Source organism: Euleptes europaea, chromosome 8, assembly GCF_029931775.1.
Source record: "Euleptes europaea isolate rEulEur1 chromosome 8, rEulEur1.hap1, whole genome shotgun sequence".
NCBI lineage: Eukaryota > Metazoa > Chordata > Lepidosauria > Squamata > Sphaerodactylidae > Euleptes > Euleptes europaea.
In genome coordinates, this window is record NC_079319.1 from 50,329,929 (window position 1) to 50,353,573 (window position 23,645).

The 23,645-nt window shown below is 44.1% G+C and overlaps 1 protein-coding gene across 1 annotated transcript in view; it reads left to right on the top strand.

Annotated features, from left to right (window-relative positions):
• Positions 1-21,240: 21,240 nt before the first annotated feature.
• KCTD1 (potassium channel tetramerization domain containing 1) overlaps positions 21,241-23,645 on the top strand; it is a 96,551-nt gene continuing 94,146 nt past the window's right edge. Inside the window, exon 1 of the mRNA XM_056853992.1 lies at positions 21,241-21,266. Coding sequence (XP_056709970.1) covers positions 21,258-21,266 — 9 coding nt within the window. The 5' untranslated portion in view covers positions 21,241-21,257. The remainder of the gene's footprint in view (positions 21,267-23,645) is intronic.

Here is a 23,645-nt window from a genome sequence, read left to right on the forward strand (position 1 = left end):
TGCTTGGTTACCACTGGTAGCATGTACCTGCCCACGAACTCTCTGTCTTTACAATGCCTTCCTTTCCCATGTCCATAATATCATATACCCTTGACCGAAGAACGGTACACTCTCTCCATCTGGGATGGCTGCCTTCCTCCACCAAGTGAGCAGCTCCAGGAGGGATGCACACGAAGTGGTGAGGGAGGCAGGGGACAATCGCCCAGCCATCCAGACCAGCTGAACCAACCCCAGCGATTAACGGGGAGACAGATGTCACAGCCAGGTCGCACTCACATCTATGTCCATAATATCAGATCGCTATATTACCGCTGAATAGAAAGAACATCTGCACAAATGGCTATATGGGCACAGGACTTTACTATGGAAAAGAATGTTTTTTGGATTATAGCTCCCACCACATTTCTTCTCAGAATCATGTGAACAAAACACATTTGGAAAGTAAGCATAAGAATTTAATTACAATTATTAAGTACCTAATCCCTATTTGTCACTACAGGAAGAATGTTGACAGGAGAGGAGGTATTATTGTGAATGTTATAACCTCAAGCCAAAGAGGGACTCTACAAAGATCAAAATTTGTGGAATATATTTACAGTTTGGACCTTTAAAAAGATTTGGGATTCACTGCAAGGGGAACTGCTCTGAGTTCAACCGTCACCATAAGGCAATGTCTGATGCTACTTGGGACCATTGAACCAGGTTCTTGGCAAAACCTAATTTATACATTGTCCACTAATCCAAATTATTTCACAACAAGCTTTCAAATTATATCTTATGTTTTATGCTACTGAAATTATAAATATGTTAAGATTTTGGCTTGGATCCTGCAGAAGTTTTCAATTTCATCTGCTACAAATGAATCCTTGCATTTAAAAAAAACTGAATCAGAACTGAAAACATTTAAAGACTAAAATCCAAAACCTGAAGCTTCATTACAGAGCAGCCCATCTTTTGACAGAAGGATGAAATGGTTGACTTGCATTTCAACCATGCTATACATTTTAAGGAGTAATTCAGATCAATAACAGCCAGGTTTTTTAAAAGGTTGATGGCAGACTTAATTCCAGTAATAATTAATAAAGGTTGATGGCAGACTTAATTCCAGGCAGTTTATTAGAGTTGCCAACCTCAAGGTACCAGCTGGAGAGCTCCTGCTACTACAACGTATCTCCAGCCAATAGAGATCAGTTCACCTGGAGAAAATGGCCACTTTGGCCATTGGACTCTATGGCACTGAAGTCCCTCCCCTCCCTAAAACCTGCCCTCCTCAGGCTGTGCGCCCAAAACCTCCAGGTATTTCCTAACCCAGAGCTGGCAACCTTACAGTTTGTACAGGGGGGAAGTGTATGTCTTCACATTTGAATGACAATTTCACTTTGTTGCTGTTCAAAATGATCAATGGCCAGAATATATCTTTGCTATGATAACGTAGATTTGTTGCCAGCCAGGAAACTGGCAAGTGCCCTTTTCCAGCTCAAGGTTGATTGCTGGGGAAGGTGAAGGCACAACCAGCCACGAAGAGAAACACAGCCTAGCTTTGAGACCACCTTTTGTCTCATTCATATGCAGGCCAAGCAGCGCCATTATTGTTCAGCTGGGGGCATATTTAATTGCTGAATATTCTGCAGATGTCTGCCAGGCTGTACCGATAAAGGCAGTGAACTTGCAGGCTTACGACGACACATCTTTTCTTAACATCTAAATTTCTCACTGTTTAAGGATTTTTCTTTTCTTTTTTTTTAAGCTGAAAAATAGTGTGCTCTTTGTTCCAGGTCTCTACGAGGATTTTAACTCTGTTGAACTTTTAAAATCACAGTGACTTTTACTTCCAAAGACAAGTTTTGTTCTGGTACCTAAGCAGCATTTTCAAGCGTTATGAAAATAAGGCAAGGTTATCCACTGTTAAAGGTTTTCATTCAGCATGCTTGTACAGATTTCTATACAGAGATTATCATAGCCCACTCATTCTTATTCTGTTTCCTGCCATTATAAAGCATCCAAGTATGCTACATTCCTCCAGAAATGTGCTGAGGGGTGAGATGCAAAGTCTGGATTTGTAACAACTTGATTACTGAAATGGAAAGAGGTGTAGGAGTGGTTCAACGCCGGTGTACAAAGCTTTGTAAAGAGCACAAAACCAGAAATTAGAGTCCACAGATGATACAGAACTGAAAAATAAAGAAACTTTCTACCCCAAACTATCCTGAATTTTATGCAGATTTTTTCTGAGTTTTGAAGGGTTGGCAACAGTGCTTTTTTTGGGGGCGGGGGTCTTTTTCTACAGCCATGATTACCAGAAATCTGTTATTTTAATTTTTGAGACTAGAAGTCTAATTTCTATTATTTGTGGCCTGATCCTATTACATGGATACATCAGGAATTACCCTGTGTCCCGATGTGTGTGCTTTTTAATGTGATCCACCACTGTAACTCGCGAAAGAAGAAGGCACAGGCCACACTAAGTACCATGATTGATCACTCATTAACTTGCACTGAAGAGACCGCTGTTTGAAAAGGGCTCTAGTGTTCTCTTTAATATCGCCTGGGTCTTACTCCAACACCTGGACCTGGATGGCTCAGCCTAGCCCATTTAAGTCAGATTTCGGAAGCTAAGTAGGGTCAGCTCTGGTTAGTACATGGAAGGGAGACCACCAAGAAAATGCAGGAATTGCTATTCAGAGGCAAGCAATGGCAAACCACCTCAGGTTGTCTCTTGCCTTGAAAACTCTGTGGGGTCACCATAGGTCAGCTGTGCCTGGACAGCACTTTCCACCATTACCTAATTGCAACATAAAATCCTAATCAACTAGTACAGTACTCTATTCTCAGCCAGTGTCCCATTGTGCCTGATTCATAACTATGGCATTTTTTAAAAAAAGAAATGCTGAATATACATTAGGTGGGTCAGGTATGTTTGTTGGATCACACCTCTGCACAATATAAGCATAGGGCAGAGAGTGTATTAGCCGGAATACTCTCTTGTTAGTACACAGGCTTGATGGGAATGACTGCAGGACCCGCATAAATTGCCAAATCTGCCTGGTCTCCTATGGAGGTACTCTTGGAACCAGCTTTTTTCTGGAGCTCCCCTTCATTCCAAACTATCACGGCAATTTTTGTTCAATTAGAAATGTGGGCAGTAACAGTCTGTGCTTACTTTTTGGTTGCTGAATGTCTTGCACCCAAACTTTGGGCTAGAAATTACTTGGAAGATGACTGCCTCAGCATTGCAGCTAAGAGTGTTCACCGGGAACTGGGAAGTTCTTGGTTAAGATTTCACCTCAGTCGCAAGCTAATTAGATGGCTTTAAACAAGTCATTGTTCTTTCAGCCGCTGTCCATACCCTACCACAATATGGGGGTGATATTACAGATCTGCTGTAAAGGGGTGCTGTAAAAATTTCTGAGTTATCTGTGAAGACATTTGAACATTTGCAATGTGCTAGATAAAATGATATTATTGCTTCATTTGCAGTTTTCATTTGCAATACCGATCACTAAATTAAAAACAAACACACACCTCAGCCTCACTTAGTTTTTGATAAATAAGGAATGCTAACATTTGATAAACATCTGTGATACACATGAACCTGCCTTCTACTGAATCAGACCCTTGGTCCATCAAAGTCAGTATTGTCTACTCAGACCGGCAGCGTCTCTCCAGGGTCCCAGGCAGGGGTCTTTCACATCACCTACTTGCCTAGTCCCTTTAACTGGACTAAACCTGGGACCTTCTGCATGCCAAGCAGATGCTCTACCACTGAGCCACAGCCCCTCCCTAAATAGCACACCGGATAGGACACCGGATAAATCCTGATGTATCTATGTGATAGGATCAGGCCATGAATAATAGAAATGAGACTTCTAGTCTCAAAAATCAGAGTGTTAAAATAACAAATTTTAGTAATCATGGCTGAAGAGAGTGTGGTATTGAGAAAATACTAACATGCGGTTAGCTTTGCTGTGAGGACCTACTGAAAGCAATGCCTTTTTTCATTTCTGTTCCATGCGTACGTTACACTTACATCAGGACACTTCCATTATGGCTACTTAGGTGTCTGACGGTTTGTAAGAAAGCTGGCCATAACTTAGGCAGGAAACTGGACCCCATTAAAAAACATAAAAGCTAGGAGGGAGCCAAGCTGATGTGGCATGGCTCCTGGCAACGAGAAAGCATGAGTGTATGCTGAAGCTTCGAAATAGAAAGTGATGTACTCATAAAAATATGGCTCTAGGCTGGTGTGCCACTAGAAATTCTTCTGTCAGTTTAGAATATTTAGCTCTAAGGGATCTCTACTTTCAAATGTATCTTTTGATGCAAAATAGGCTGCGCAGAGTGAGATAGTGTTCAAGATGGGGGAGAGGCCTTTGCTCCCACTTGCCGTTTGGTAAACTGAAGGTTTTTTTTCTTTTCAGATCGTGAAGCGTCGAGAGGGCAGGTGGATTACCTTACTGGTGTTATACAGGTCTCCAGGCCTTTGCAGCATAGCAAAGTGTTACTGATATCAAGACAGCTAAATAATATTGAAAGCTTCCAACACTGCTGGTTATCAGGGGAGCCTCTTAGCCTAATTTGAAAGCTTAAAGCTTCAGGCAACTACATTTTCCCCCTCAGTCCCAGGCTGTGTGTGTGTGTATGTGTATGTGTGTCTGCACACGTTCCATTTCAATGCAGTATATCCGATCACTGATGGAACATCACACACTGTGCCGTTTGCATAGTTGTTTATTCTCTCCCTCTTTCTACTTCGGCCACGTGTTTGGTATTTGACTTGTTAAACTGCAAAAGAAATTGGAGAAACAAAACAAACAAAAAACCTGGGTGGGAGGAGAGCAAAACACCTCAGGTCCTGGCTGCCAAAATTTCAAACAAGAAAACACACAAGCGTCGGTGCTCAGAGAGAAATGAAAGCAGCAGAAAGCAAGAAATGCATACATATGCATAGACATGAACAAAAATACAAGCTGCCGTCATGGCAATCTGGGCTCTGATGTGCCAAACAAAAGGAGTTATTACTGCAAGCAATTTTTGTGCCATGAATTTAGGGCATAACAAGTCTGAATTCTGATCATCTTTGCAGATTTTGCTGTTTAGCTGTACAGTAGCAGTACAGTAGATTCAACTGGGGGACAAGCGCAGAAGACACAGCTTCTTTCTTTTGGACAGCAGGACTGAGGAAAGATCTCAATTTAAAAGAGTCAGACGTAACAACAACAATAGCCCAGAAGTTTCTCAGCAATACTCATTTTCTACAAGGTATCCCCCATTGAATTTAATGAGGTTCTCTTAATCTTATACTCAGATCCTGCACATCATTGGGGCATTTGCCATTTTTCTTCAGGCAAGTGATTTGAAACAAAGACATCTTGAAAGGGAGGGAGTGAAGAAAATGTACAGGAAAAAATTCACAGGAAAAATTTTCTCTCCCAATGCTAAAATGTACAACAGATATTGTTCTTAAAACATTTGGATTTTTTTTGTTCCCATCAGCTGTATGATCCAAAAAAGCAAGTTTGAGAGTAAAGAAAATGACCGTAAGTCACATATACAGCTGGTGTAAACCAGACTGTCTGACTTCATAATACCTAACAACTTCATGTTAATTATTGCTGTAAAAGGTGTTCTTCAGCCTGAGGATAAAACAACGAGATGAATCAAGCTTACATCTTAAGTTTAAAAACAATCATTATTTGATAGTTGGGGCATATCTTGCAAAAATAATGGTGCGTGTAACATTTCCATCTTCTTGTGAGATGTTTCATCTTTTGAGAATGTGCTTATACAAATCTGAAAAGGGAGAGGCTTCAGTGCCATAGAGTCCAATTGCCAAAGCGGCCATTTTCTCCAGGTGAACTGATCTGTATCGGCTGGAGATCAGTTGTAATAGCAGGAGATCTCCAGCTAGTACCTGGAGAGGCAACCCTACACAAAAAAGGTCTGAACCTGCATCCGTAGGCCCAGATTTACTAACTCCCCTAAATTGCAAACCTATGGGGACTGCATTCCCATCTAACACAGGTTGACTCCTCAGTCCCTGGTTCACCATACAGCACCTCAGTCTAGATTAAGCTTCAGTTTATTGGATCTCATTCAGCCCATTATCACTTCCAGATATCTGTTCAGGACACAGACTCCCTCACCTGATTCTGTTGAAAAAGAGAACAGAGTTGTTGTTTTTTTATCAGCATACTGGTTGCATTGCACTCCAAATCTCTGAATGATAGCTCCTCACACAGTTTCATATGGGAAGAGCTATCAGCATGGGAGACAAAACTGAAAAGTTGTTGGACCCCACAGCATAAACTATGAACAGCTACCCTGTAGAACTACCTCTTGACCCCAGTCAGCTAGACTGGAATGGAACAAGCAGACTATGGAACAGGGTTGTCAACCTCCAGGTACTAGGCAAGAAAAAAACAGCACACAAATTGCAAGTATACAGAATAATCACTTATATTGAAAAGAAAATGCAAATTTGTGAAAATGAAACCAACACCTAAGAAAGCATACAAATAGACAAACATACAATGTATCAAATTTCCAACCTATTGTAAAAAAATATTCACTACAGAAGTAATTCATACGCAAAGTCCATACGAAGAATCCACAAATAGAAAGAAGTGTTGAGTTCTGTTGTGCTGTGAAATTGACCAGTTCTGGCGCAAATGTGAACTAAGAGAGATATATACAACCTTGTCTTCCAATTCAAGGTAACAATAGGTTGGAAGAAAATGGGGACGGTACGTGTTGTCTAGATCCTTGTGATACACGTTTCACTGTAGGCTTCTTCAGCCGCAATATCTCAAGATTGATATTCCATAATAGGGAATTGAAAATACAGGACCAACAGGTTCTCCAACAAAATTCTCAAAACAGCTGGAGATCTCCTGCTAGTACAACTGATCTCCAGCCGATAGAGACCACTTCACCTGGAGAAAATGGTCACTTTGGCAATTGGAGTCTATGGCATTGAAATCCCTCCCCTACCAAACCCCGCCCCCTTAGTCTCCACCTCAAAAACCTCCCATCGGTTGCGAAGAGGGACCTGGCTACCCTACTATGGAAGACATCCTAAGTGGGTCTACTCAGAAGTGAGTCCCATTTTATTCATTATGTCTTATTCCCAGGAAAGTGTTCTCATGCTTGCAGTTTATATGTCCTCAATTCCAATCTTGTCAAGCTGGCCAAACAAAATATAATACGAAATTATCAAAAGCTGCAGAGGGGCTCAGGAGAATATTAACAACTACTCTGTGTCTGTTTTCCACCAAAGATTTCCATCAGGGCAACCAAGACAGTTTCACCTTCCGTTTTTCAGCATCTGTTGCTGTCACTATGCCACTAGAGTGGTGCCAGCAATGCTAATGGCCACACATGCCTGATCCCATGACTACAAGGAAACAAAGTGTGAAATCCATTCTCACTAACTGAACAATTACGAGCGTGTACATTGCAATGTGAACAGCATCAGTCCTTCTCCAGTCAACATACCCCATTGTCAAGCTATCATTCTATCTTTTTGTTTGTTTCAATATGATAAATCATACGCTTCCTTGAATCCATTTGCAAATAGATAATTGCTACAAATAAACTAATGACTGTAATCAGACATTAAAATGTCACTGAAAGAATACATGGAAAGTACAATAAAAACAACACAGTATGGAAATTGTTTAAAGAAAAACAGTAAAATGCAGTGCTGCTGATAACAGATAATTTTAGCACCTTGAGACCACTGTAATGCTGGCAGGTCATCGCTGTGTGTTTTTTAGAATCACTTTCTTGACATCTCTCCCAGTACTTCTGCTCTCTGAAAATGCTGGAATTTCCGGCATTTGCCCTGCAGGCTAGATTCTTCCTGATGTTTGTGCACTAAAACAACTGTAGTCCTGGAGGAATTAATATGCTTCCATTGTCAGGTTTGCTGCTGTTCTCTTCATTACCCTTCTCAGAGTCAACCTTACCTGCAGGCAAATCTTAACACCAGCACTTTTGCTGCAGTAGATGTCCCCACTTCAGATTCTGATGCTTAGGTACAGAAATGAGAGGTCAAAGAAGGATGGTATGGCCAAATCTAAGGGAAGAAGTGTTAGCACTGGGCAAGTGATCACTTCACTTGGAGAAAATGGCCGCTTTGGTATTTAAGTCCCTCTCCTCTCCAAACCTCGCCCTCCTCAGGCTCCACCCCCCAAAACTCCAGCTATTCCCAACCCAGAGCTGGTAACCCTATTACACCCCTGACCTGCACTTTGAAAAGTGGTCTGAACATTTTTTAAAATTTATATGAAATTGTTTTATACTGAGTCAGAACTCTGATCTACCTAGTCCGGTATTATCCATGTTCTCAGGCAGTTTTTCCCAGCTGTGTATCATTTAATTGGAGATGCCTAGGGTGATCCTGTGCATGCAGAGCATGTGTTTTACTTGATCTATTAACAATGAACTGAGCTTGCTAATCAATACACCCCCCCCCCCCACACACACACACAGCTCCCTTCCCATTGCTCAAATTTCTTTTGCTGGTATAAAGTTATGACTACAAAATAGGCAGCATAACTTAAAGGACTCCTATTTGAAGGGCTCAGATGCTGATTCTACCTCCACCTTCCCGTCCCCTAGCTACTGAGGAGTTGGTCAGAAAGAATCGCAGCATGGGAAAACAGAACGTATACTAGGACATGTGGTGTTAGGGCTACATCATGCTGCCTTGTGTCTCTAGAACCATGAGTATACAAGAGCACAAGTAAGAACTTGAGGTGAAAGGACATAGAGCTCTGTCTGAGCTCTATGCTTTGCCTGAGGATTCCAGACACAACTACTCACTAGGAAACTCAACTCCAGTGCTGCAAGTGAAGAGTAAGGACTCTAAGCAAGAGAGGGGTTACCAAGAAGGGGAAGCCTTGTGCCTAATGGGGAATAGATAGGAATACCCAGAACAATCTAAGAACATAAGAATATAAGAAAAGCCATGTTGGATCAGACCAAGGCCCATCAAGACCAGCAGTCTGTTCACACAGTGGCCAATCAGGTGCCTCTAGGAAGCCCCCAAACAAGATGACTGCAGCAGCATCCCGCCTGTGTTTCATAGCACCTAATATAATAGGCACAATCCTCTGATACTGTAGAGAATAGGTATGCATCATGACTAGTAGCCATTTTGACTAGTAGCCATGGATAGCCCTATCCTCCATGAACATGTCCACTCCCCTATTAACGTCTTCCAAGCTGGCAGCCATCACCACATCCTGGGGCAGGGAGTTCCACAATTTCTCCCTTTATGAGATTGGAGGCAAGAATAAATTTACAGAGTTGCCTAATTATTAACATCAATAGGAATTTTTGTTCTGGAGTTCAGAGTAAATAAGTTCTGTGCCCTTAAAGATCAAGCTTTAGAAAAGAGCAAATTAGTTAGCAATCTCAAGGGCAAAGTGTAAAAAAAGAAGTTAAATCCACACATTCTGCCTGCAGCTATTTAAGAGCACCATATTAAAGGAGCAGATGGTTGGTATACCTCTGTACAAAATAAAATAAAATACAAGTAAGGAATAAATCCCAAACTGTTAAGCAGGAAAAAGCTGTCAGGTTATCAGAGAGAAGAACAAACATGCTTTAAAAATAGGGGTGAAAGCCTTTGGAAGAAAAGATATAGAAGCAAAAGGATCATAGTTCAATGCTGAAGCATATGCTTGCATGTATAGTGTTCCAGACTTGATTCTTGGTATCTCCACTTAAAGAAATGCAAGTAGGCAAGCTGGAAAAGACCAGAGCAACTGCCTCTCAGACAGACCGTAATGACCTAGATGGACCAGTGGTGTGATTCATTATTAGGTAGCTCATAATTTCCAGATCTTCCCAATGACATGCCATGAAGGGGAAAAAAGCAAAATATTCCAGTGGTTATTTAAGCAAGAGAAATCTAGGAAGATGCTAAAGCATTCATGTCTCCCAGTATCTCCTTAGCTACTCCACCACACATGCATACATACACACACACACACACAAGTTGGGCACCGCCATGCACCATCTGGCCTGGGAAAGAGAAGGCCGACCATCTACAAATAGTTACAGTTCATGTTGCTTGGCAGAACCCTTGGGGGAGGAGATTCTCCAGGGCTTGCTACAGGTCTTTTAAGGACAGAACAGCAGACAGATGACCAGAAAGCTGGACAGAGATTTTAACATTTAATTCCCCACTCCCCAAAGCTGCTTCACTGCCAAGAGATAAGCCAGAAGCCACAATCCATCTGGAGCTCCATTCCTTCTACTGTTTTAGTCTTTTATGAACTATTTTGGAGATCGTTTGATTGAAAAGTGAAGTATAAATAAAATAAACATAAACATTTTAGATTTTTTAAATGGAGTGCACATAGTATATCAAAATCTAAGGAGTCAAATTAGGGGACTTCTCATTTTTATTCTTTTAAAAACCCTAAAAACCATCCATAGAAAATATTTTACATTAACATTGCACACTTAATCACATAAAAGGCACAAAATAAGAAAATTAAGACTGAATGCATAATCTTAAGGCTGTCCTAATGCATACATGTATCTAGAGATGATTGCAGGTGTCATGTGCCACAGTGATTAACATCGTATAAAAATCAGAACAACACAGACTAAAACTCTTTACTTACCTGGGCACACATTCCACTGCAACAGTCACCACAGTCAGTTGTCCAACCTTAAGGAATTCAACGCATGAATTAACTTAAACAACCCCAGCTCAATTCAACAAACGATACTATCCTAGATTCAAGGCCGGTAACGCCTTGAAGACCAACAGGATTTCCAGGATATAAGCTTTCTAGTCAAAGCTCCCTTCATCTGTCTCTCGAAAGCTTATACCATGGAAATTCTTGGTCTTTAAGATGCTACTGTGCTTGAATATAGTTCTTCTGCTGCTGACCAACATAGCTACCCACCTGATGGGCCAATACCAGCATTGACTACTTATCTCACAACTGTATACCAGGGACATCCCAGCCCAGGGTTGCAAATGACTGCTTACATAAGTGGCACACTAGAAAACTCTGTCACATCGTGGCTTTAAAAATGGACACGTACTTCCTTAGGAAGGAATATTTGTGCCCATATGTACTGACTTTGCTACCATCTGCGAGAGACAGGTTTGAGGTGGGGTTTGGATACAGAGTGTGGGAACAAGAACAGAGATAGATATGCTAGAGTACCACACCCTAGTTTGATCTGAGGGATCCATTTCCGCCTGCTCTTCCTGCTGCTGCAAAAAGGGGGCACAATACGGTGGGTGAGTTTGCAACCTGGAGTTTGCCACCCTAACCTTAGAAGGCAGAATTATCCAGAGAGGCTTAATGTGAAAACTATTGAACATTGGGAGAAGGCTGTCCTTTTTAGATACCAAGGATGTTTCAATTAACACCAGCACTTTTACACTGAGTTGGAGTCAAACTGTGAGCCACTGGAGATATTTTGACAAAGGGGCACTATGTTTACAAAGGTCAGTGAAAATCAGTTAACAATCCAGCTGCCACATTTCACACAGTTGATGTTTCTGAACACTTTTTAAGGGTAGTCTCACATACAGTACATTTCAGTAATCTAATCTGGATCTAAACAGAACAGGGCTGGGGCCATATATCATTGCATATTGCACTATAGAAATTATTTGCACCTGGACTGGCTTGTCCACACAGTTGTGAATGACTGCTATAGTGCAACAAAAGCACGATATCCAATCTTGTACAGATGCAGGCCAGGAATGATGGTGACCAAGTTATGTCTCTCCGAGAGGAGGCACAATAGGTGCACCAATCCCAGATGGCGAATGGCACTATGAGCTCGATGCAGCAAAAACAGAGAATGCCACATTTGCAATAGGTCTTCTACACACCCTCCCCAATATGTTATCCATTGAATCTCACTAACTGAGTAAAACAATCTGCTTGATGAATATGCTTTTAAAACATCTCTTTTAATATTTATCTGATTCTTAGGAAGCTTGTTATAAATACTGTGTTTATCCAACCAACTGTAACTGCTCACGGAACAGAACTTTCTCTTTCTGCTGCAGTCCATTGTGACACCCCCACCCCCCAGATACAGCGCTGGGCAAAGTGCTTGTAGGTGTAGAAAGGGAGAATCAGCAAAAACTTTCCCCTCTTCCCCAAATGAAAGTGCCTTTCCACTGGCAGAAAATGAATGTTGGACAAAACCCATTATTTGTTTATTTGTTACATTTTCCCTGCTCTTCATGGATGGCCTGAGATTTTTGGGCACCTAAGACAGAAACCCCCAAATGGCAGTTCCCATCTGTAGTCAAAGCATAATAACAAATGGAATAACTGACCACTTACCAGGCTCTTGTAGAACCCCAAATGTGCTTTCTGAGGCAGGTTCCGCACTCCGCCTTGTGGTAAAGTTGGCCCTACTGCCTTTGCTCCAAACAACTTACTCAGGAAGTGTCTAACTTCAGCTCTTTAGCTACAATATATGCCTTCATTGTCTTAATAATTTATTTAAATTTAAAGTGTTTCTTGTGCCTTTCCCACAAGTGGACTCAAAGCAGCTAACATAATAATAAAGGTATACTTTTTCATTATCAGTAGCACTACAAATTGACTACCTTATTTCTCATACTGGTCCATATTAATATGGTGGACCAAACTCCATTCATTGCAGAAAATGGAAGCTTCTGATATAGACAGACATCTCTTTTTAATGCGAGCAGTACATGATCAATCTTCACTTAGAGTGAGATGTAGCTCGAGAGGCCATCTTAGCAATCAAATAAAAACTTCTAGGGGTGTTAGGCAAGAATGTCTTTTAGCACCCCTGTTATTCAATTATTACATAGTAAAGATAATGAGAGAGGCTAACTTACATCCACCTAAATTGGCTGGCCGACACTTACCAATTCTGCTGTATGCAGATGATGCTGTAGTGTTATCCAGAACACCAGTTGGGTTGAGAAGAGTGATGGATAGGTTTGCAACCTTTTGCGAAAAGATTAATTAGATCTGTATGATCTTGTATTTCAAGCCGTACAAAAATATAGGGCGTTTATGGCTATAGGTGGAACATATGAGGCTGGTCTCTATTTATGTGCACTTTCCATCGAACTGTTAGCTCAGTTACAACAGAATGCCCTTTCACTAGGGATTCACGTGTCTGATTTGAACATTTGCTCTTAATTGTTGTGATGTCTTATGCTTCTTTGGAAATATATTATAACCCTGCATGCCCAGTCTTCAACAAATGAAGAAAATTAACAACAAAGCTACAATATCTAATTGAGATAACATTGTTTAAAAACCTAGGGTCTTAAAAAAAAACTTCCTTTAATCTGCACCGATTTTTCTGGTTAAGCTAAGAGAGTCTAACACCCAAAGGATGCACAAAGAGATATACTTACATAAATTTATATAGTTCCCTGAAAACATCCCTGTGGGCTTATTGGGTATCTCACGAACAGTTCTGTTTCAGGCAATAGGACAGTGAAGCGAAGCTAAGTGGTTCTATACCAGACGAACTGCAAGCAAGACAGATTGCACTACAAACAGAACTGCCTTCAGATACAACAACCTTTCTTTTAATACACTGGAGCACAAAATGTTTTTTAAAATGAAATATATAATTTACAAGGGGGGACCAGCAAGAAACTTGCGGGAGCAGCAATCCTATTTTCCCCACCTTTCTTTTCTCCCCTCTCCCACTACTTCTCTCAGTCTCTCACCCTTTCTCCTTTCTGTCACCCCTTTTCTTTCTCTCTCTTCCCTGCCTATCTCCAGACCTCACCTGAAGGTTGGCAACACTAATTCCCCTGGAGGAAATGGCTGCTTCAAATCTATAGGATTATACACTTTTGAGATCCCTCCCCTCCTCAAACCCTGCCCTCCCCAGGCTCCACCCCTCAAATCTCCAGGAATTTCTCAACCTGGAGTTGGCAACCCTACCTCTTTCCCACCCAACAGCCAACCTACCTTTATCTGTCCCTCTTTCTGAAGCTTTCCATCTCCTCCACCTTGGAAAACTATGGTCTTTCTCTACAGTACTATGGCCTTTCTCTACATTCGTCTCATATTTTCCTTTTTATCCACACAACAACCCTGTGAGGTAAGTTAGGCTGGAAGTATGTGACTTGTCCTTAATCACCCAGTGGGCTTCCATACCAAAATGGGGATTCGAATCTGGGTCTCACAGATCCTGCTCTACACCATACTGGCTTTCATCAGGTGGCTGCTGTTAAACAGGCCTAATTTAGTCATGCAAGTTGGGTGGTATCAGTTAACCCAGAGGTTGCTGCCAGGCCTAGTTTTTCAACCTCCAGATAAAACCTGGTGACCCTCAGAATTACAACTGAACTCCAGACAACAAAGATCTGTCTCCCTGAAGAAAATGGCTGCTCTGGATGGTGGACTCTATGGCATTATACCCTGCTGAGGCTTCTTCCCTCCCCAAACCCTGCCCTCAGAATCAACCACAAAATCTCCCGTAATTTCCCAACCTGGAGCTGGCAACTCTAGACAGGCCTGGCCCCAATGAGTCCTCCTACAATAGCCAAAACAGCACTGGAAAAGGCTCTGCCCCTCCCCCTGCCTTTTACTCACAGAAGCGAGCCTTGGCTAGCTATGATTGCCTAGCTACAGCCATTGAATCTGTTGCTTAAAGCTACAGGTGCTCCTTTTATCATTTTGGGGTTTTTAAAACCACCCAATGTGTGTGTATGTAGATAGATAGATAGATAGATAGATAGATAGATAGATAGATAGATAGATATCACATTTTTCTGCAAACCTGAAGCTCTTCAGGTTTGTGGAAAGATCTGTCTTGCCTGTGCACAGTTCCCATCACCAGATTTAAGTATCCAAAGGTTTGGCCAATTTTGATATTATTATTATGGGGTAGCCATGAGTCAGTTGTGAATTGATAGCACACAATACTTATTATTATATATTTATATATCTAAGTATTGTGTGCCATCGATTCACAACTGACTTATGGCGACCCCAGGACCATGGGGTTTTCAAGGCAAGAGATGAGCAGAGGTGGTTTGCCATTGCCTTCCTCAGCATAACAACCCTGGTCTTCCTCAGTGGTCTCCCATCCAGGTACTAACCATGGCCATCACCGCTTAGCTTCCAAGCTCCGATGAAATCAGGCTACTCAGGGCTATTCAGGCTGCTATGATTTACATAACTGAATTAGTATAATTTACAAAAAGCACCCTTCCAAATCTGACTCTACCAAAGATGAACAAAGTTTTTACAGCAAACTCATCATCGTTTCCAGGACTGACCCAATGGATCTGAACATGCTAGACAAGGCCCCAGAACTCAGCCCTTCCAAGACCTTTTGTTTTTTAATGGCTCTTGGCTCTCCACCGGATCATTACCTTTTCCCACTTGGCCCTGCATTTCAAAACCAGGACAAAACCAGAACAAACTTCAGTTGGTGGCTATTTTGGGGGGCTGACTTGTTAACTGAAGAATATCAGTGTGTGGGGTCACCACTGCCAGTTGAGAAACCACTGAGACACTCCAAGTTGCTCCTGTTGAAGCCCGAGGGCAGTAGCAAAATTTATGTTGCCTGTGAGGCCAGCTAAGCGAGGGCCAGCCCTGATTGCGGTCTTTAATTAGAACCATCTGTCATACAAATCCCAAGTATGTAAGAGCCTTTGAACCAAACGTGAGACACAGTAAACTCATGCAGAATCAGAAGGCTACGATTTCAATCAAGACCAGATTGAAAGAACTGCTATTTGGCAACATGTCCACACAATGTTGTAACCTAGCCAATTTTAAATTTGCCTAACCATCCCTACTTTGGGATGGTTGTTCAGGGATTTGGGGGAGGAGCAGCAGCAGTTGGTTTGCCTCCCAACCAGTCGTTAGCAACAGTTGTTAACAGGCATTTTAATATTTGCATGGATTCTAATAAATAAATATATGAAATTGCAAACACTTGCCTACTGTTGCCAACAACCTGGTGAAAAAAATATCCTGTCCCTTTCACAGAGGTTTGATGTGTGGAAATGAGCAGCGGAAGCTTTTCATGGCACGGAGGTAAAACTAACTTCACCTGGTAAATGACATCTCATCAGGCATCTATGAACAGGGACAGGTTTTTTTTTTCCTCCAGGCAGTTTGCAACCATATTTCCCCCCTCTTCCTATCTGCCTCTGTAATCACTGATTCACTCACAGATCATTTGTGGAATAATTACCAAGACTAGTATGTTTATTCTCACCCTCGAGACTTGGGCTGCATCCACACATTATGGGATATTGCACAGTTGTGCTATAGCAATTGTTTGCAACTGGGTTTTCCCTGTGTGAACAAAACCTTCCAGTTACAATGACGGCTATAGCACAAGACCCCCTGATTTGTGGATGCAGACTTGCAATTCAAATTCCCACTCACAAGGTGGGTTTTCTGGGCACATCTCTCTCTCTCTCTCTCTCTCTCTCAGTTTATTGCATAGGGATATCCCTGCCAGGTGTAATCTCAGTTCCTTAGAAGAAAAACAGTATACAATGTGACTAATAATAGCATCACTTGCAATTTCTCTAGAGAAGAAGGACATTGGCAATGAAAGGCAACCATTTGGTCAGTATTCAAGCCAGTCATTGACATATTTTCAGCCAGTCAACCAAAAAAAGGTGTCTGTGTGCTCATGGCCTTAATGTGTATATGCTATGCCACCTCCAAACTTGTTTACCGGCCACCAAAAGGCTTTAAAAAGCCTTTCTTTGGCTTTTAAAATTTAAATGGGGCAAAATGCCCCACTGAGAACAGTGAAGCTGCGCCTGCAAAACAGCAGGCGCAGCAATGCTATTTGTCCCACTGGCGGGCCATGCCAAAAGGGGACAAGAAGCTGCCTATCAGCAGCTCCACCCCCAACACCCCCCGGGAACACTCCCCAGGATGCCGGTGCAGGCCTTTGCGCCAGTGGGATGTTGGCAGAAGGCCCAGCCAGCATCCCTGGGTGGCGCTGCTATGGCAGCGCCAGGAGGACGGCTTCCAGGCCTCCCCGCCAGCATTGGGCCCATTCTGACTGGCGCAAGTAATGCCGATGCTGGCGCAGGGGGCCTGAACTCCGGAGCGACCCCTTCCTGACCCCCAGAGGACTTTCGTCCTGGAGGCTCAGGAATGGGCTGTAAAGCCACCAGTGATGTATACAATGTTGTACATTGTGTAACAACTGTGGGGCAGAATACAGTTGAAAAGACACCAACATTCACTATTAAACTATGAATATCAATACAGGATAATAGGGCACATTTGCTGTCTTCTGAACTGCTCCATAGCTCAGAGGAAGAGCACATGTAGAAAATCACCTATACAATACCAAGCAGCTCTTATTAAAAGTATCTCAGGCAGAGGGTTCTCATAGCCCTGCTAGAGAGACTACCTATCATGGTAGACAACACTGAGCTAGATGAACCAATGAGGTATGTATGAAGCAGTTCCATATGCCCAAGAGCAATCAAGGCTAGCTTACTTTGATATAGCAGGTGATCTGGACTTGTGTTCAACAGCCCACACCATTAATAGGAATTCATGCTGTACTTCTAAATGTGTTTACACTAGTCATGATGCATACCTATTCTCTCTAGTATCAGAGGAGCATGCCTATTATTTTGGGTGCGGTGGAACACAGGCAGGATGGTGCTGCTGCACGCATCTTGTTTGTGGCTTCCTAGAGGCACCTGGTTGGCCACTGTGTGAACAGACTGCTGGACTTGATGGGCCTTGGTCTGATCCAGCAGGGCCTTTTTTATGTTCTTATGTTCTTATGATCCCGGTTTCCAGGTGTTCTAAGTAGCACAATAAACTTGCCCTTCTAACGAAAACATCTTTTCCTGTAAAGTGTGAAGCGGCATGAAGGCAGTTTTCACATATTTTCAGACAACTTATTGGGGTGAAGATGACATGGAAGTCAGGCAAAGTGCAACTCTCTTTAATTCTCTCTCCTTGAAACACAGTAGTGACTTTGGGGCATCCCTTCACTCCCTGGCCCCACCCAGAGGAAATTGTGATACTCTCTCCATACCTAATCTAACCCCAACTTCCACATGATTGCCCTTTTAAGGCCTCTTTCAGGCATATGCCACGGTCCAGTCCCTCTGCTCCTTGAGTTGTGGGCTCTCTTCTCTGGCCAGGGGTCTGTTTCCACATGCTAAGGGGCACCCCCAAGCTAACCACCCTGATCCAGGCCCTTCATACATGGCCAAACCCACACAATTGGTATTTCCTTTTCCTTCCCCACACAGCTCAGGAGTTTGGACCTCCATCAGGAGGAATTCTGTCTGCTTTTGTCAGCTCCAGCAGATGTCTGGCCAGGTAGCACCACACTGGGTCACTTACACAGGTGTCATTTGGCTAAGTTTGAAAACTTTTACAAAGCGGGGTTTTCCCACTTCCCCAAAGCCTATTGTTGCATTGTGGGTTTCCTTTTTCTCTGATCTTTCCCAAACTTGTTTAAGCCTAACATTTTGGAAAAAATCACAGAAAAGTCAGGCTGTCCACTTTGTGGGTGGGAAAGTCCAGATTTTCCCAGTCCCGCACAAACCGCAGCTATTTTCCCTTTGTTAATTCCAGGACAGACAGACACAAAGATACACAGAGTATTATGAGAGGGGGGGGACTTTTAACTTTTAAAAAATCCATAATTGACATATTGCTGTAGTGGTACCTTTGCATGTGAATTACTGGTTAAAACTCAGTGCCCTGTGTGGTGCAGGGGGTGGTCACTGCAGGGGCTGATGCAGGGAAAGCCACCACCTTGAAGCCCTGTTGCTGCTGCCCTGCGTGGGCAACCAAAGCCATGCAGAGGTAGGATTGTGCAAAATCCAGTAAATTTCGGGTGCGGGCTTATTAGGCCCGATTCTTTTCAGTAAACTCGAAATAAGCCGAATACCCATTCCAATACATTTCAGTATTCAGCTTATTTCCGGTTTTACAGAAAAATTCAGGCCCATTATAGTCTATGGGGATTTTTTTGAAGCTCCTGGGGGGTATTTTTAGAGGTAGAGGCCCCAAATTTGCAGCATGGCTGCAAGGGACTCTCCTTGGATGGTCACCGAAGATAGGTGGACTTTGGGACAGGGGGTCCAATTTTATGGGCCCATAAAGGGGTCGCCCCCATCCTCCAGGCATTTGCCAGCTGAGCTGTCCATCAGTTTTCAGGTTCATAAGTTCTGCATTGCCGAGGACTAGTGGACAAAGCCAATTGACAGGCCGGTGCCTCAAAGTTTGGGGGCTCCGTTCGAATCTTAGGTGCATGGCATGATGTCCAAGCAAATTAGCTTCCAAACTGAGGGGAAAGGCTTAGATGCAAGAAAAATAAGGCATGGAAAACATTTCTTTTAGGTGCAAATGACATCCTGTGAACAGTCCTTTATTATGGTCATCAAATATCTGATTTCAAGGGTGGTCACAGTGCGGGGAAATGAAGCCTCTACTCAGGGTGACCTTCAATTTCAGAGCAGGTTTTCAGAGGTGTGTGTGATAGCCGGTTCTTTTTAGTTGGAGGGTATATCCCTCCGGGTGGGACTTGCTGAGACCTGTCTTTTAAAAAACCATTATGCTTGATCTAGATCAACCCATCGAAAGGTTGGTCAGACAAAGTTGGTTCTGATTACACTACCCCAACCTCAAAAGGGCCCCTACTATGGGCCCCTAACAAAACCAGTCAAAAAAAGAAAGAAAAGGGAGAAAGCACAGAGCCATACCTCTGAGCAAAGGCAATACCCAAACTTGAAAAAGCAAAATAATTGTTCAGCTTTTTCGGGAATTGCCTATTCGGCTTCGGGCAGACCCCTAAGTTTTGGTGTTCGGTAAACCCAAAGCCTAAAAATTACCGAAATGGCTAATTTCGGGTTTATTTTCGGTTCAGTTTTATCGATATGCACAACCCTACACAGAGGCTTCTACAGGAAAGGGAGACTATTGGGACAGTCCTTCTGGTTGTACCTTGTGCAATTTTAATAATGCAGCACAGATTGCAACAAAGAGCCATTTTTATTCCTATGTACGTTCATTCTCGCCCACGTACATTTTATATCACTTACAGATTGATTTAAGCCTCCTCCATTAAAATATCATTAACACTAGAGTAGTTCCACTTGAATCAATAAGACTACTCTTAAGCAGTAAGTGCATCCACAAACTTACCAGCCTGATCAATTTGATGACCAGGGCTGGAGCCCTTACTTTAATTAACCAATTGGGGGAAGTCAGCCCCCAAAAGGATAAATTCACCTGATCCCAAATAGTAGGTTTAGAGGGATTTTGTTTTCTTTGTAATTTTGCTTTCGTTAAAAAAAAAAAAATGCAGTGGAAACCCTTCAATCTTTTTTGCAATTCTGCATGGTTGAACATTTGAAATGAGTTTGTGTATCACCCCCGGGGCACTGATTCAGTCTTGATTGGGGCAAAGCAGGCTCCATGTGCTTATTTTTACACACGTCATTTGGAAAGTTATATAGCCAAAGGAACAGAAAATGTATTCTTCCCCTGCCAGATTATCAGGTATCCCTGACTTAAATCGGGAGGGCATCCTAATCAACAAGTTGGGCCACCTCATCACAATGGCAATGTCAGATCAACTCGGGAAAGTGCAGAAACAGATCTAAATACATTTTATTTTATTTTTAAAAAAGGAAAGGAAACAACCAACAATCCTTATAATTATCATCATCTGCTGCTTTCCCCTCTTCTGGCAAAGAAACACGCCATCCATTTGCAGAAATCGCCTGCGGAAACGTTACATCAAAACTAATCACAACGATTAAAATCAGCTTTTCTGTGCAAGAGGAGAGTAAAACGCAAGTTGGAGGCTGGAATTGAGAGTGTGCGCGCGTGTGTTTTTTTCCACCCCCCAAAAAAATCTGAGGGGGGGGGAAATTACATGCTATTATATATATATTTGTATGCACGTTGCGAAGGAGATCAATTTTATGCCCGTGTGAATCCGTTAATTTAATTTAACTTTTATTTCGGAGATTGATTTGGACTGGAGGTAGAGACATGAGCTAATTGTATCCTGATCCTTGCCTTGAGGGGTTTCAAAGCCCCTGGAGCCACTATTCTCTGTATTTTGCTCTGTCTACCTTAGCCAAGCGATTGCATTTCTCTCTGGTATAGCGAGGAGAACAGATCGCTGCTGGGAGAGAGAAATATCGGAAGTGGGGAGGCAAAAAGAGAGAGAGAGGGAGCGAGAGAGAGAGAGGGACTTGGATAAAAGAGGGAGACGCAGACTTTGTGGCTTCGATGTTTCAGGTAAGATCTGGCGGGGTTTGTGATTATTTGCTACGGAGGGTACGGCTGGGACTGTGGGCGCCGCTCGCTTTTACGCATGTGCCAGGCGATGGGGGAGCGCCGTCGCCTCCTCGAGACCCAGACAAGGAGAGGCGCCGAGCTGGCCGGCCTCCCGCCTCCCGGTTCTCCGGCACGGGGAGGGCCGGGCTGCAGCCGGAGCGCCGCTGCCGCCCCCCCCCCGTGCCTCCCTCGCGCCGCTCCCCGCGCGCGCCTCGCCCTCGCGCCTCTCCGGCCCCCGCCGCCCCTCGCGCCGCTCCACGCCGCCCCTTTTCCAGGGGTGCAGCCCATCCAGCCCGCTGCGTCGGCGCCGCCAGGAGCTGCGAGGCGCGCAATAAGCCGGGACGCGCGCCGACGTGCCCGCTGCCCTTGGTTTTTTGGCCTCCCCCGGCGGGCTCGGGAGCTGTCTGCGCTTTTTCTTTCCGAAGAGACATGGAGGCGGGGAAGGGGGGTGGGGGGTCGCCCTGCTCGCTGCAAGCTCGGCTTGTATTGTTCGTCGTGCTGGCCCTCTCTCTCTCTCTCTGTCTCTCTCCGCCCCAGCTGGCTGCAAGAGAGGCGCCATTGTGTGTCGTGCGTGAGAGCGCGCGCGCTCGTGTTCAGAGTTTTGCCCCCAGGGTCACTTGGCTTCCCTGTTGGAGGAGGAATCTTCCCAGCTGGCGGGCGCGCGCGTACGAAGGGAAAGGCTGGCCCCGGGTTTACTCCCCCCCCCTTCGTGCTCCCGCCCCCTTTCCATTTCCCTCTTTCTCCCTCCTTGGGTTGTTTTTTTCGCCCCTTCCAAGTTGGGGACTGCGCTGCTCCCTCTGCTGGCGAAGGGGAAAGCAGCCGGGAACGGCCGGGGCTTTACCCCGAGCAGCCTCGTCGGGTTTCTTAAAGGGCCAGAGCAGCAGCCGCTTTGCCCGCGGACGGCAAGGAGGCGTCCGTTCCCTTCCGTCCCTTCCGCTTGGGCGCGCCGCTCGAGGCCGCCCTCCGCTGGCCAGGTGCCTCCAAGGGCCTCCGAGCTCCCTCCTCCTCCTCTTCCTCCTCCTGCTTCTCTCCAGGGCGCCGCAGGGCTTCTTGACCGTCGGCCGAGCTGTGCGCCTGGCTCCTTAAAGGGCCAGAGCACCGCCGTGGGAGCCGCCATCTCTCGTCTTTGCCAGCCGCAGCCTGAGTAACTGGCGCCGCTGCTCCTGCTACTCTGTTTTCAATTGTGGTTCTGGAAGGCTGGTGAAGAATTTGAAAAACTCGTTTCAAAATCAGTGGTAGAAATACGACAGCATGTAAAGAGGCCGAGACATTATTATTATTATTATTGCTGTTGTTGTTATTGTTACTGTTACTATTATTACTATTGCCGTGGCTGGAGCAGAAAGCGTACATTGGCAGTTAGTCATCAGTCTAGGGTTGCCAACCTCCAGGTAATAGCAGATGATCTCCTGCTATTACAACTGATCTCCAGACGACAGAGATCAGTTCCCCTGGAGAAAATGGTCGCTTTGGCAATTGGACTCTATGGCATTGAAGTCCCTCCCCTCCCCAAACCCCGCCCTCCTCAGGCTCCACCCCAAAAATCTCCCACCGGTGTCGAAGAGGGACCTAGCAACCCTACATCAGTCTGTTGCAGCCTCAATCTCACCGAGTTCAGTGGGAGTTAGGAAATACTTCCATTGAATTTGGTCTGTATGAGGGGAGTACTTATGAGCAGGCATAAGTTAGGCTACTGGCACGTTGAAACATTAAGGAGCTGGGGAGCATGTGCAGAGTCAACCTCCCTTGCTACGAATGAAACTTCCTTGGGTCCAGTCAGAGTGTTATTTATTGACTGGCAGCCGCTCTCCATGGTCTCTCGACCTTATTATCAGAGATCCTTTAGTTGGAGATGCCAGGGAGGAATTTGGGACTTTCTGTGTACCTATCACGCCATTATTTTGCCCTTCCTTAGGGCATATATGGTCCTCTATTTTATTCTCACAACAACCCTGTAAGGTAGGTTAATTTGGGAAAGGAATTAGCCCAAGGCCACCTACTGAGCATTGTGGTTAAGATTTGAACCTGGCTTGTCCTAGTCCTACACCGCATGCACCCTGACCTGGATGGCCCAGGCTAGCCCAGTCTCAGAAGCTAAGCAGGGCTGATCCTGGTTGGTATTTGGATGGGAGACCTCCATGAAAGTCCTTGGTCTCTGTGCGGAAGCAATGGTAAACCAACTCTGAACACCTCTTGCCTTGAAAATCCCACGAGGGGTGTCTATAAATCAGTTGCAACCTGGCAGCACTTTACCCACATTCACACACTCCGCATTCCATTAAGTGATGGTGAAGTCAGACCGTCAGAGGATGTAGTTTCAAGAAGCTTTAACTGCACGCC